General features: G+C 41.0%; 2 protein-coding genes across 2 annotated transcripts in view; one reads left to right on the top strand and one right to left on the bottom strand.

Annotated features, from left to right (window-relative positions):
* The window catches only part of dmbt1 (deleted in malignant brain tumors 1), a 78785-nt gene that overhangs the window by 44418 nt on the left and 21254 nt on the right, over positions 1 to 13113 (top strand). The gene's annotated exons all lie outside the window — the stretch shown is intronic.
* Positions 8970 to 9932, bottom strand: t2r15 (bitter taste receptor 15). Its single transcript, NM_001172004.1, has one exon. The coding sequence runs from the start codon at positions 9930 to 9932 to the stop codon at positions 8970 to 8972; it is 963 nt and encodes a 320-aa protein (NP_001165475.1).

Here is a 13113-nt window from a genome sequence, read left to right as displayed (position 1 = left end):
CCGTCACTCAGGTTGTGTTTCTGGACACGGAATTATTATTGTAATTTAGACAGATTGTGAAAAAGCTCACACAGCTAGGTGGCACTTGGTTGCAGACACCGGGCAACAAGGCCTGCAAGGGCAACGTATACAGTAGTGGATACGGAATATATTATTGCTGGTGGAAAACCGTCACTCAGGTTGTGTTTCTGGACACGGAATTATTATTGTAATTTAGACAGATTGTGAAAAAGCTCACACAGCTAGGTGGCACTTGGTTGCAGACACCGGGCAACAAGGCCTGCAAGGGCAACGTATACAGTAGTGGATACGGAATATATTATTGCTGGTGGAAAACCGTCACTCAGGTTGTGTTTCTGGACACGGAATTATTATTGTTATTTAGACAGATTGTGAAAAAGCTCACACAGCTAGGTGGCACTTGGTTGCAGACACCGGGCAACAAGGCCTGCAAGGGCAACGTATACAGTAGTGGATACGGAATATATTATTGCTGGTGGAAAACCGTCACTCAGGTTGTGTTTCTGGACACGGAATTATTATTGTTATTTAGACAAATTGTTATTTAGACAAAATATACAGAGCAGTAGAAAGTAGATTACTAGCCAGAAAAACTACTTAAACTCTGCCTCAAAATAAATACACAGCTCCTCAGTCCTCTCCCCACACAAATACAGAGCAGTAGAAAGTAGATTACTAGCCAGAAAAACTACTTAAACTCTCCTTCAAATGAATACACAGCTCTCTCCCTACACTATCTCTTCAAGCACACACAGGCAGAATGTAAAATGGCTGCTGGGCTTCGGTTTATATATGGAAGGGAGTGGTCCAAGGGGGGGGGCCCAGGAGGGAGAGCTGCCTGATTGGCTGCCATGTATCTGCTGGTTTGGGGTGAGAGGTCAAAATTTCGCGCCAGCTAAGGCGAACCCAAATGGCGAACATACGCCGAAAGTTCGCGAACTTCCGCGTTCGCGAACACACGATGTTCGCGCGAATTAGTTCGCCGGCGAACAGTTCGCTACATCCCTACCTGCAGTCTGCCGTCCCAGTTTCAGCAGAATCCCCTCAACATCACCTTTTATCTGCCTGACAATACCTTCTGTCCTTCAGTTCCAGCTCAACCAGCTTCCTTTGCCCACCCACCTACTTCAGGGTGAGGCAGGAAGTGGCAGGCAATAGAAGAAGCAAACTTGTGCTAACTGATCCGGAGGGCTGGTTAGTATTCTCTGTCAGAAAAAGACTTTGTTTGTACGAATAATGACTGTGACAGAGAATTAACAACTAACAACTTGGTAAAGGCAGTTTATGAATTGAATGAATACAGTATAAAGGGAAGATCGTCAGTCACAGACTTTACAACAATCCTCACCAGAATGCTGTTGCTATAATCTAAACCTGCCTTCTCTGGAGCTGTCTGCTATTAACCCTCTTCCTGCCAGACTCAGTACTCTAAGCATAACGTCTGACAGAGTGATTTAGTCGGCCGCAATAGATCTCTGCTACCATCACTAATCACTCCAAAATGCTTTTTCACTCGCAATAAAGTCTTAGGGGGAGAGGCCTACCCATCACTTTGGCTTTCCAAAGTCGTGCAAAGATTCCTCCTGCAGGCAACTTTGTGTGACTTCGGAAAGCCTATTCCGCATTTGTACCACTCCTTCTTCTGAAGCAGAGAAAGCTCTCACTTGATTTTGTTTTACATGTTGTCTATACATTTAACTGTAGATTATAATGCATAATGTACCCCTAATAAAAATTATACGTGTATATGTTTTTATATGGTCACTAATAGCTTCTAATATCTTTAACATTTTCAGTAGATGGTACATTATGAGCTATACACACACACTCACACATATATATGTGTGGTAAGCAGGGCCAGATTTACAAATTGTGCGTCTCTAGGCCGGCCACCTCCTGCACCCCTCAAGGCCCACACTGAGCCAGAACACATTATGCATTCCGGACACACGCATATTAGTCTTACTTAGTTCCTACAGACAACTGCAGCACTGAGGACTGGGCATGGGAGCTTTAAATACAAGAAAAAATCTCAGACGTGTCCAGTCCCTAAGTGCTCCAGGTATCTGTAGGAACGAGGAATTACAGAAGCATCTCCCTAAATCCTTCTCAATTACAAAGGCCTTCACTACACCAGTACTATTAAATGTATAACCTTGGATTTATCAGCATTAAACCCCATTTTCCAGTTTGCTGCCCAGTTTTCCAATTTAGCCAAATCTCTCTGCAAAGCGGCAGCATCCTGCATGGAACTTATAGTTTTGCACAATTTAGTGTCGTCAGCAAAAATAGAAACAGTACTGTCTATGCCCACCTCCAGGTCATTAATAAACAAGTAAAGGATCAAGGACTGACCCCTGTGGTACTCCACTAATAACACTGGCCCAGTTAGAAAAGTTTCAATTCCTGCCACTCCTTGTACTTGGATAGAGATCTGGGATACATTACAAATACTATGTTCCAGGCCAGTATTCTTTAATAAAACAGCATATGTCTGTCTGGTACTGTATCAAAAGCTTCAGCAAAATCTAAATAGATAACTTTCACTCTACTGCTGAGGCTTCTGGCCGCCTCATAAAAGACATTACATTTGTCTGGTAAAATCTATTGTGCATAAAGCCTCGCTGACACAAACACATAGAGGGGAATTCACAAAAGTGGAGAGAGACCCTTTTTTGGAGTAAAAGTGGTGGAAAAACTGGTGGAAAACTCTTTCTCCAGATTCACAAACAGAAATCCGCCTAAATTCCAACTCAACTCTTCCGTTTTTGGTGAAAGAAAGACAGTTTACAGACATTTGTGAATTTGTTGTTTAAACAATGTTTTAAAGGAAAAAGAAAGGTAAAGTCACTTGGGGGTGCCAAAATGTTAGGCACCCCCAAGTGACTTTAACCGCCTACCTTTTACCCCGGGCTGGTGCCGCTGTCAGGAGAAAACAGCACCAGCCCGGGGTAGCTGCCGGCGCTTCCTCCTTCCGGCTTCACTGCGCGCGCATGCGCAGTAGAGTGAAAAGCCGAACTTAAACATTTAAGTCGGCTTTTTCGCTCTACTGTGCATGCCCGGCCACCGGCAGTTTAGGAAGTGGAAGGCGGAAGGAGGAAGTGCTGCGCTCCAGGTGCCCCGGGCTGGTGCTATTTTCTCCTAACAGGGGCACCAGCCCGGGGTACAAGGTAAGCGGTTAAAGTCACTTGGGGGTGCTTAACATTTTGGCACCCCCAAGTGACTTTGCCTTTCCTTCCCCTTTAACTACATTTTTTTCCAATATTTTTCCCCGCCATTTTCAAAATGGAGTAAAGCTCAGTGTAACTCTGTCAGACCAAATCTAGGATTTTCTGTTTTGTTTCACCCAGTCTCCAATTTCCATCTCTGGTAGGGGCCCCATTGGGGGATCATTAACATATTAATGGAGATTAGCAGCCTATTGTTAGGGGGTAAGTTTCTGTCTAACCTAGGCCTAGAACATTAGGTCCAAAAAGCCTCATTAACATTCAATTTATATCTTATATATGTAGCACACCCTAGGGTGAGACTAATATGTATGGGTAACTCCAGCACACTCAGTGACACCCCAATGACTGACCACATGTAAAATATTAAGGTTTGAAAATTGGTGATACAGTGGGTTTGAAGGAGTTAATAGTCATTTATGCACTCCTGTCTTAGCCATACACATATTGACTGACACATACATTTATTTAGTCCTTTGTTCCTTACATCAAAATGTCCCTAAGCAACATATGGACTGCCCTATGCAGTGGGGGAAGTGTATCCCATTGAGGGGGTATATATTTAAGAACAAAAGAGAGTCTGGGACACAATTTACTTTTGTTTACCAAATAATTTGCTAACCCTTGTGATTGCCTGCTTGGCTTCCTTACGTTAAGCAAGTATTGCTGACTTGTTACTTATTTTTTCCTCACTTCAAGTCAGATTATAAAAAAATTATAAAAAAAAATAATAATAAATGCAGAGAAGAAATCAAGTGCTGTGTTTTTTTTATTTGCTAAAGCGCAAGTGTTTAAATACTAAGAGGCGCGGACCTGTACCCCTTAGTGCTCATTTACCCAGCACTTGTGTCTGGGACATTGCTCTAGATTAACATAGATTAACATAGCTGTCAACTTTGTACCTTGCAAATTTGGGGGATCTGTGGCAGGCGGAGCACATTGCGGCAAAATGTTTCAGTCCAGAAGTGCCATTGTCGTAAGTCAGGTCACTGCACCTCTGTACATTGCTCTGCTGCCTTCACTGAAAGTATCTGCACCCACTTCAGATTTTACCCACAGAATGTAAAAACCAGGGGAATGCTGGATAGGGATGGGAAACAGGGGGAGGCAGCCCAAAGTGAGCGAATCTGTCCCGTTACACAAGAAAAAGTTAAACACACAAGTTAAATTACACAAGAAAAAGTAAGAGTGCATACTGAGCTCGGCATCTTGTCGTTACCAATTCCAGTCTGGTTTAGAGGGACCGCCTTCTTTAGTTTCATAAGGAACAGCTGTGTACCCTAGTTACTGAATATACATAATGTTTCCAGTTTGTAATTATTCTATTTATAAATATAGAAGTTATATATATATAAATATATAAATTATTCTATTTATAAATATAGAAGTTTGCATACATGTTTACCTTTTTCACAAATAGAGATACTCATCATAGCTTACATATACATTATATACTTTTTAGAAGGAAAGTCATTTTAGCATTTTACTGCCAATAGATCACCACATTAGTTCCACCTAGAACGCTATATTTATTCTGCAGAAAGCTTTATCATACCTGTGTAAAGAGCCATAGAAGCTTTCTCTGTCTGTTTAAGATAGCAGCTGCCATTTTAGTATGGTCTTAGGAGCTTCCTGCTGCAGCTTTAGCCATTGTTAGCTCAAATCGCACATTCTGATGGGAGGGGGAGTGAATTCTTATGCATTTTTGTGGGGGGGGGGAGCAGGAGAAGGGAGAAAGGAGAGAACTGCACAGACTCAGGGCTGGGAATGAAGGATTTTTCTGAGAGAGGAAGTCAGATACCCTAAGAATATGTTTAGAAAAAAGGAGACAAGAAATGCTGTGTTTCTTTTGATAGAGGACTCAGTGCAGCGTTTCTGTGAGTCTTATGGCTGTATTTACATAGATCTTTCTGATAAAGCTTTCTTAGTTTTACGTTTTCTTCTCTTTTAAATGAGGATAAAACCTACCAAACGACACCTAGCTAACAGATGTTCAGCATTGCATTACATAATTTAGTTCATTGAATTTAATGTAAAAGTAGGACCTCAAATACTGCATGTGCTGAGATATCTCACAGTGATATTGCTGTACTAGTAGATTGTTACATCAGTGAACACTACAGAGAGTTTTCTGGGTTACAGTCAGTCCTGGCTTAAAGGAACAGTTCAGTGTTAAAATGAAACTGGCTAAAATAGACTGTGCAAAATAAAAAATATTTATAATATAGTTAGTTGGTCAAAAATCTATAAAGGCGTGAGTGGGCAGATGTCTAACATAATAGCTAGAACACTACTTCCTGCTTTCAGCTCTCTAACCTCTTAGTTAGTCAGTGACTTTAGGGGGGGGGCACATGGAACATAACTGTTCAGTTAGTTTGTGAGCAGGCAGGTCAGATTCAATAGCAAACTAACTGACAGTTATGTCCATTATGGCCCCCCCTCAAGTCACTGATTGGTTACTGACTGCTAACAGCTTCAAGTAGGAAGTAGTGCATGCCTCCCAACATTTGAAAAGTTTAAAGAGGGACAAAAAGAAATGGCGCGTGCAGCACAGCGAAAACTTTTTGACCACGCCAACTTTTGCGACCACGCCCCCCTAAATACCACTCTCATTTTACAGAATTTGGCAGGTTATTTGAAGTTTGAACACATTTCTGAGGGTTTTGGGGTCTTGTTGTATGTGTTACTACTAGTAATGAGTGAATTTTTTCGCCAGGCATGGATTCGCAGTGAATTTCCACATTCTGCCATTGGCGAATTGTTTTGGGAAACTTCCATGAAAATTTGCAGCGGAAAAATTAGGCGGAATTTCTTTTGCCGCGTGCCAAATCGGGCGCAGTTGCGTCAAAAAAGGCGTGACAGTGTAAAAAAAAGGCAGCAGTCGGGAAAAAAGGCGCAGCCGCATCAAAAAGTGCGGGTGACAAAAAAAAATATATGACAAAAAAGACATGGGCAACAAAAAAAACGTGTTTTGCGAATTTTTTGCCGTTTCGCAAATTTTCTTGCTGTTGCGTGGATTTTACTAGTTTACTAGTTTTTACTAGTTTCGCTCACCACTAGTTATTACAGTTTTGCTATTGAAGGGAAAATTGCCCTTTAAGCTGCAAGTCTCAGTTCCCCCAAGAGACCCGTTAAGCTTATTAGTTACAATTGTATCTCAGTGCAGGGGGTGAATATTCTGGGCTCTGCCAAAAGCTACTTATCTAATTAAGTTTAAGAAACATTGTATCTTTTTTAGCATTCGGTGCAGGAGATCAAAGAGTAATGAGGGACTTGTCAGTAAGAATCCGGGACTGAGGCCTTAGCTGTTAAAATTAAGACTGTCCCGCGAAAATTGGGACTGTGCCCCTTAGTGCTCATTTACAAATCATCATAAACTCTCTTTCTGCAGTAAATCTCTGATTTACACTGCTGGCACAAACAACATAAAGTAAACAAATATTAACTTATATTATAAATTACAGGGATTGTGTTGGAAAAATGTACTTACACAGCACGCGCTTTGTGGAATATTATGTATAGTGCCATCAGGTTTCTCTCTCATTATTTTTATTTCTTTTCTGCCAAAAACGGCAGCCATATCTGCCCTTTGGGAGTGCTTTGGAGCTGGGATTTTCCAGAAAATGGAAAGTTTTTTTTTAGGCTACTAAAAACATTTAAATAATAAAAAAACAATCCTCTAGGATTGTATTGCCATTTGCATGGAATTATGGGTAGCTAACATAAACAACAAGGTATTGCCTTACTATTGGTAAGAACATGCAAATCTGTCAACAATGAAGAATAGTTTGTTTACATAGGATGCTATAGGAAATAACATTGCTGTATCTGGGCACTTGCTGAATAATGGGTTTCTGGATTAGAGATCCCATACCTGTATTCTATCAGAGCAATAGTCTCCCAAGACATATTTGAAAGCCTCATTTAAAGGGTAAGTAAACCTTGAAAATTAATGGAATATTGCTCAGGGTTGTTTTCTAAGCACTTTTGCTTTTTTACATTCATTATTCTTTTTTTTTTTCAGTGTCAGAGCTATTTGAGTTTTTATTAACTGCCAAAATAATGAATAATGACACAAGGCTTTCAATCTCACACCTGAGTAGTGCAAAACTACACTTCTATGTTTTCTTTCTGAAGGTACATACAAAATGAATTATATTGTAGTGAATAAAAACTTAAAAAGCTCTGAAACTAAAGAAAGAATAATTGCACTACTGCCAGCTTCCTCCTAAAGTAACACAAATAAAAAAATATACATACTGAATGCCTATAGTGAAAATGCAATTAATTGTGGAATTATGAAAAAGTGATAATTGGGTGGCAACCATTTCCCTTTCAAAGGAAAGCAAATGTCAGGCAATAAAAGAGAAACCACTTATTCTTGGAACAGGAATAAGCACAGGTTTTCAAGTTCAGGCATCATAGGCATATGCCAATGACTAAGGGTGGATGTGCCCGAAACGCATCACATGTCTGATGCTGCTGCCTGTTTTTTTCATTGTCTTAATAAAGAATTATTCTTTTTAACTTAAGTCTTGGAATGCAGAGACCCTGTTTCCCTTCTTTATACTGATACGGCCCAGATGAGATTGCACCCAACTTCTCAAGTAGGACACTTTTTTGTGTGTATCTGTAAACCAAAAAGACCACAAGTATATTGTAAATAAAAGCCACTAGAGAACGAAACGTGAGAGACCAAGGCCCACAGGGATACCAGGAAAACTCCCGGTGGGCCCAGGTATCAGTGGGTCCTCCTGCTTCTAGCCATTTTGCCTGAATTTTGTTTGGAAACAAAGAGATTGAAGAATAGATTATGGTACGTAAAGAAAATAGACTAGTAGAAAAAAGACGTTTGAGGATGAAGAAAAATAGTTTGGATGCAGATATGCAAGTGTAGTGGTAAAGCAGAGGTTAAGCACTTTTTTAAAAGTGGACCATTAGCTATAGGAGGGAGCAAGTATGTGCAATAACTTATTTTTTTAGCCAAGTTTGCCACACAGAAAACAACATTTCAAGGGGTCTACGCCTCCCTTCATCAGGTTCATCAAGTGAGCTTGAAACACCCTCAAGGCAGACATAGAAAATATTTGGTGCAACTGCATGTGACTTGCCACTAAAGCACACATGCAGTTGCATCTATTTTGGTGAACTGGACAATTGGACATTCCTTTTGATAGTCAGAAAATCAGAAATCAGAAATCACTCTATTAGGGATACCCTGATGATTGCCTCTAAAGAGAGAGAGCACCAAGTTCAATTAACTAAGAAAAACTCTTATCTAATAGAAACCCCACTGAAGTCTATGAGAAAATATAGAAAAATGTTTTTCTCCTAGCCCAAAATGCCAAAAATGGTTGGTGCTTAGAGAAAATGAAATACAAAATTCTTCTTCACTTAAATGGTTAACGGTACTGTTTCTGAATAAACAGTCACCTCCATGTATCCTCTCAGAGCAATAGTTTCACAAGACACAGAGCAATATCAATGACCTTTATTACTACACTGCTGCCTGGAGGGATTTTTTGCCTATGAGACTAGCAATAAAAGTAAAAATGTAACAGCAGCACAAAAAATGCCAAAGAAGTTTTAAAATACATGAAAGCTCAACTTCTATAGTAAAAGAAAACAACATTGAAATCCTTTGTAATGGTGCTAATTAGATACCAACAGTTTCTCTTTAAATGCTAAGCAATTTTTAGAAATAGGAATAAGCCCAGTATTTCAGGTTGGGTCAGTAACAGTCTGGTTCCCCGGGGAAGAGCAGCATCGGATCTTCTGCTGAAAGCTGGCGAGGGCTTGCTGGAGCTTGGTGTTCTGAAGAATAAGGAAAACTGAATGCACAGATGGATAGGATCCAATCAACATTGTACAAAAGCAGCCAATTAAGTTGTTTAAAGTGGCAATTCCTGATATGTACAGGTTGAAAGCCACAATGTAGAAAGAATAAAACAGGAAAAATGAGCCCAATGCCTTGGCTGCTCTGTAGTAAGCCTGCATTGATGGTTCCTTATAGTCAGTCCTCTCCTGCCTCTTCATCTTCAGGACGTGCTTCCAGAGGAACACAACCAGCACAATAACTGCCCTACAGAATACAAGGAATGGTAGGACACTTCCCAGGAACGAAACTGAAACAAAGGCCACGCTATTGGTTCTGACAAACAGAAATGCAGAGGAGGTCCCCGAAATGCTCCAGTTGCCCATATTGTGGAACGTAACGTAGACAGGAGGAAGGCTGAAGATCACTGACATGGCAACACTAAATAGAAGATATTTAGGAAGCCAGCGGTCAAAATCCTTTTTATGTATAGAAAAAAAACAGTTGTTAAGTTTACTCAAAGTAACACAGTAGAAACTGCAGAGCAAGGTGGCAAACCACAAGCTGGTGCTGCTAAAAAACAGGAAGGAGAATATGATTTTGGGTATGTATAAAACCGCCAGGTCGGTAAACCAAAAAGACAACAAGTATATTGTGAATAAAAGCCACTGGAAAACGAAGCGTGAGAGACCAAGGCAAAGTAACAGAGCATCACCAGATCCCAAACTTCCATGAGATGCAAAGTCCATCAGGTTGATTAGAAACATGAATCCGTTTGCCAGACTTCCAATGAGTGTCTGGGACATTATGATGCCCAAGGAGACCACCTGATAGGGGTTCACAGGGAAGGACTGGTTTGATGTAGTCATCTTAATTAGTATCAATAAGATGCTATACTTTTTCTTCCCACTTTCTTTCTTTCCTCCTTTGGCACCTATGCCTACTGTATTTTTTTTTCTCTTGCTCCACAGCCTTCTTTGTTCAGACCAAAGAGTATTCTATAAATTCTAAGCTCGAGAACACCTGAAGATCATGGTGTTATTATAGCCCATGCAAATATGAAGTAACAGCCAGTCATGTACTGTGGAAATTATGCAAACAAGTCTGAAATAGATACATCTGTCCTGCTGCCTTTCAATTGGACAATGCTGATCACTGAGAAGACAACATTACATTGTCATGTCCAGGAGTGGTCACTATCATTGCCTTATAATTAAAGCAACAGCCTAGTAGGTTCTATAAGTGTCAGGGGCCACTTACTTAAGAGTTAATGGAGCAGGATTACCAGGGTCTTTAAAAAAGATCACTGTGGGATTCTTAAGCATTTAGTATGTTATAGAATGGCAACTATTCAATTGGTCTTTTTTTAATTGCCTTCTTCTGACTCTTTCCATCCAAAAAACCTATTGCTCTGTGAGGCTACAGTTTTATTGTTATTGTTATTTATCTTTTCATTTTGACCCACCCCTATTCATATTCCAGTCTCTCATTCAAACCACTCCTTGGTTGCTAAGGCTGCTAAGGCAGGTCTATCTTCCAATGCTAGGGATTCCATAAAACAGAGGTATCTGACATGATGGAGGAGTAGTTCAGGAATTTGGGAATTTCATACTCATGTTCAATAAGGGACTCAGGGCCACTTCTCCTCAGAACCAGCCCTGTTCTCAATCTTGGGTGCTGTTCCTCATGTGGGAGGTGTAGGAGAGACTACTCCACTTCGTATGACTCCAATCTCTGCCCTGACACCTGGGTACTTTGCAGATTGGCAGGCAACAGCTCCCATACCTTGGCACTGGAGCTTGTGAGCTTCAGGTCTCTTATCCTGTTTGAGCAGGATGGAGAGGATGAAGAAACAGTGACTGGACGGAGAGGGCGAAGAGACTGGAGCAGAACTGAAGCAGGTCAGAACAGGATAGAGCAGAACAGAGATAGGAACAGGGCAGAACAAAACAGGAGCCAAAACAAGGGACATAAAGCTACAGTCATGCCTTAGTGCAGGGGTCCCCAGCCTTCTTTCCCCATGAGCCACACTCAAATGTAAAAGAGTTTGGGAGTAGTGATGAATGAATTTTTTTTCAGCAGGCATGGATTCGCAGCGGAATTCCGCATTTCGTCATTGGCGAATTGTTTCACGAAGCGCCTGTAAAAATTAGCCACAGAAAAATTTGCTGTGTGTCATAAAAAAATAACAGTTGCCGCAAAATGGGCGCAGTCACGTAAAAATGGGCACCGTCGTGTCAAAATGGGTGCGGGCGAAGCAGGCGACAAAAAAGTTGCGCAACAAATGCTTTTCGCAGTATTTTTGCCGTTTCGCAAATTTTACAGCGAAGTGAATTGGGACAGATTTGCTCATCACTATTGGGGAGCAACACAAGCTTGAAAAATGTTCAAGAGGGTGTCAAATAAGGGCTGTGATTAGCTATTTGGTAGCTCCTATGTGGACTGGCAGCCTAAATGAAGCTCTGTTTGGCATTACTACTGGTTTTTATCCAACCAAGACTTGCCTCAAGCCAGGAATTCAAAAATAAGCACCTGCTTTGAGGCCCCTGGGAGCAACATCCAGGGGGTTGGGAATCACTGCCTTAGTGCATAGGCTAATGCTCAGGCACTGGCAGTGAGCAGGGTTGGGCTAATATAGAGGAGAATCAGCCCGGATTTGCTGACCCAATCGAACCAATAAGGGGGTGATGTAACATAGGCAGGGAACATGTAAAAAGGAGGCAAGCACACCCTACAGCTGCTTTCCTGGCGCAGTGCTTAGGGAGAGAACCCAGCAGCCAAGAAGTCCTAAGAGCAAACCGCAAGAGAACCTTATATTTATGCCTATTAAAGGGGTGGTTCACTTTCATACAAATACAGTTTATAAACCAAATGATGTAAAAAGATGTATATTTCTAATATATATGCATTAAAAAAATCTCAGCTGTTTCTAAGAAAATTACCTAAAAAGTTGCAGTTGCTCTCAGTGAGAGATCCCTGTATGACCCCTTCCACCACTTGTTTGCAGGAGAGTGCACCAACCTACGTAATGCCGAGTGAGGGCAGGAATAAGATTTGTAGTGTGCATGCGTCTTGTGAGTTCATTTGCATCATGCCTGTCCTCCTATTTGCTAATAAGCACTGTATGAAGTCAGTGCCTCTTCCCCTTTCAGGCTTATCATCAGAACCCCCGCTGCTGCACTCAGGGTCGGACTGACCTGACCCTTGCTGGCGCTCCCCCAGCTGACCGTTCCTCCCCTGATGCATTATGCGTGCTCAGGGGAGGACGTCGGGTGGGGGACCCTGCGGAGGGTAAGGGAAGCTCAGTAGGGCCCCTGTGGGTGGTTAGGGGGATGCAGCCGGCAGGGGCCCATGCAGGTTGAGGAGCAATGTAGTCCATGATGCAACTATAGAAAGAGCTGGGGGCCCAGCATAGGGGGAAGCAACTGAATCTAAAGGGGCCAATTTATTATTTTTCCAATTCAGATTTTTAGCGCTAAAAGTTGCAGAAAAAAAAAGTCGAGACTTTTCTGAGATTTACTATGCAACAAAACGGCTTAAAAATCAGAATCCCACAATTCGCCCGCTAATACTTGCAAGATCATGTAGAAGTCAATGGCAGATTCCCTCCCCTGGAGGAGCCTTCTTTAGCTTTGAAACTCTAGAGGTTTAGGATTTTTGATGCGTTTTTTTGTCGCAACAATTTGAAGAAGTTGCACTTTCATAACTTTTCCGGGACTTTTTACCACACAGACTTTTTCAGTTCAGACTTTTTTGTAAATGTCAGATATCCATGGAAATTAGTTTATTTGAATTTTTAAAAAGCAAAAAATGACAAACGTTAGAGGTTTAGTAAATTAGTAATTTAGTAAATTAGATTTTTTTTCACAATTCAAATTTGTTTGTGCTAAAACTCCTGAGTTATGGTTCAAAAACTAGAATTTTTGTAATTTATTAAGTGCAAAAATGTAAAATAACTTGAATTTAAAATCTGGTTTAAATGAGAGACTGGCATATCAATAGTTAGAAAGAGTCAGAATATAATAGAAGAAAAGAATTAAAAGCTATACA

Source organism: Xenopus tropicalis, chromosome 7 (genome assembly GCF_000004195.4).
Source record: "Xenopus tropicalis strain Nigerian chromosome 7, UCB_Xtro_10.0, whole genome shotgun sequence".
Lineage (NCBI taxonomy): Eukaryota > Metazoa > Chordata > Amphibia > Anura > Pipidae > Xenopus > Xenopus tropicalis.
Note: the sequence above shows the minus strand (reverse complement) of the source record. Positions and strands in the feature narration are given on the sequence as shown.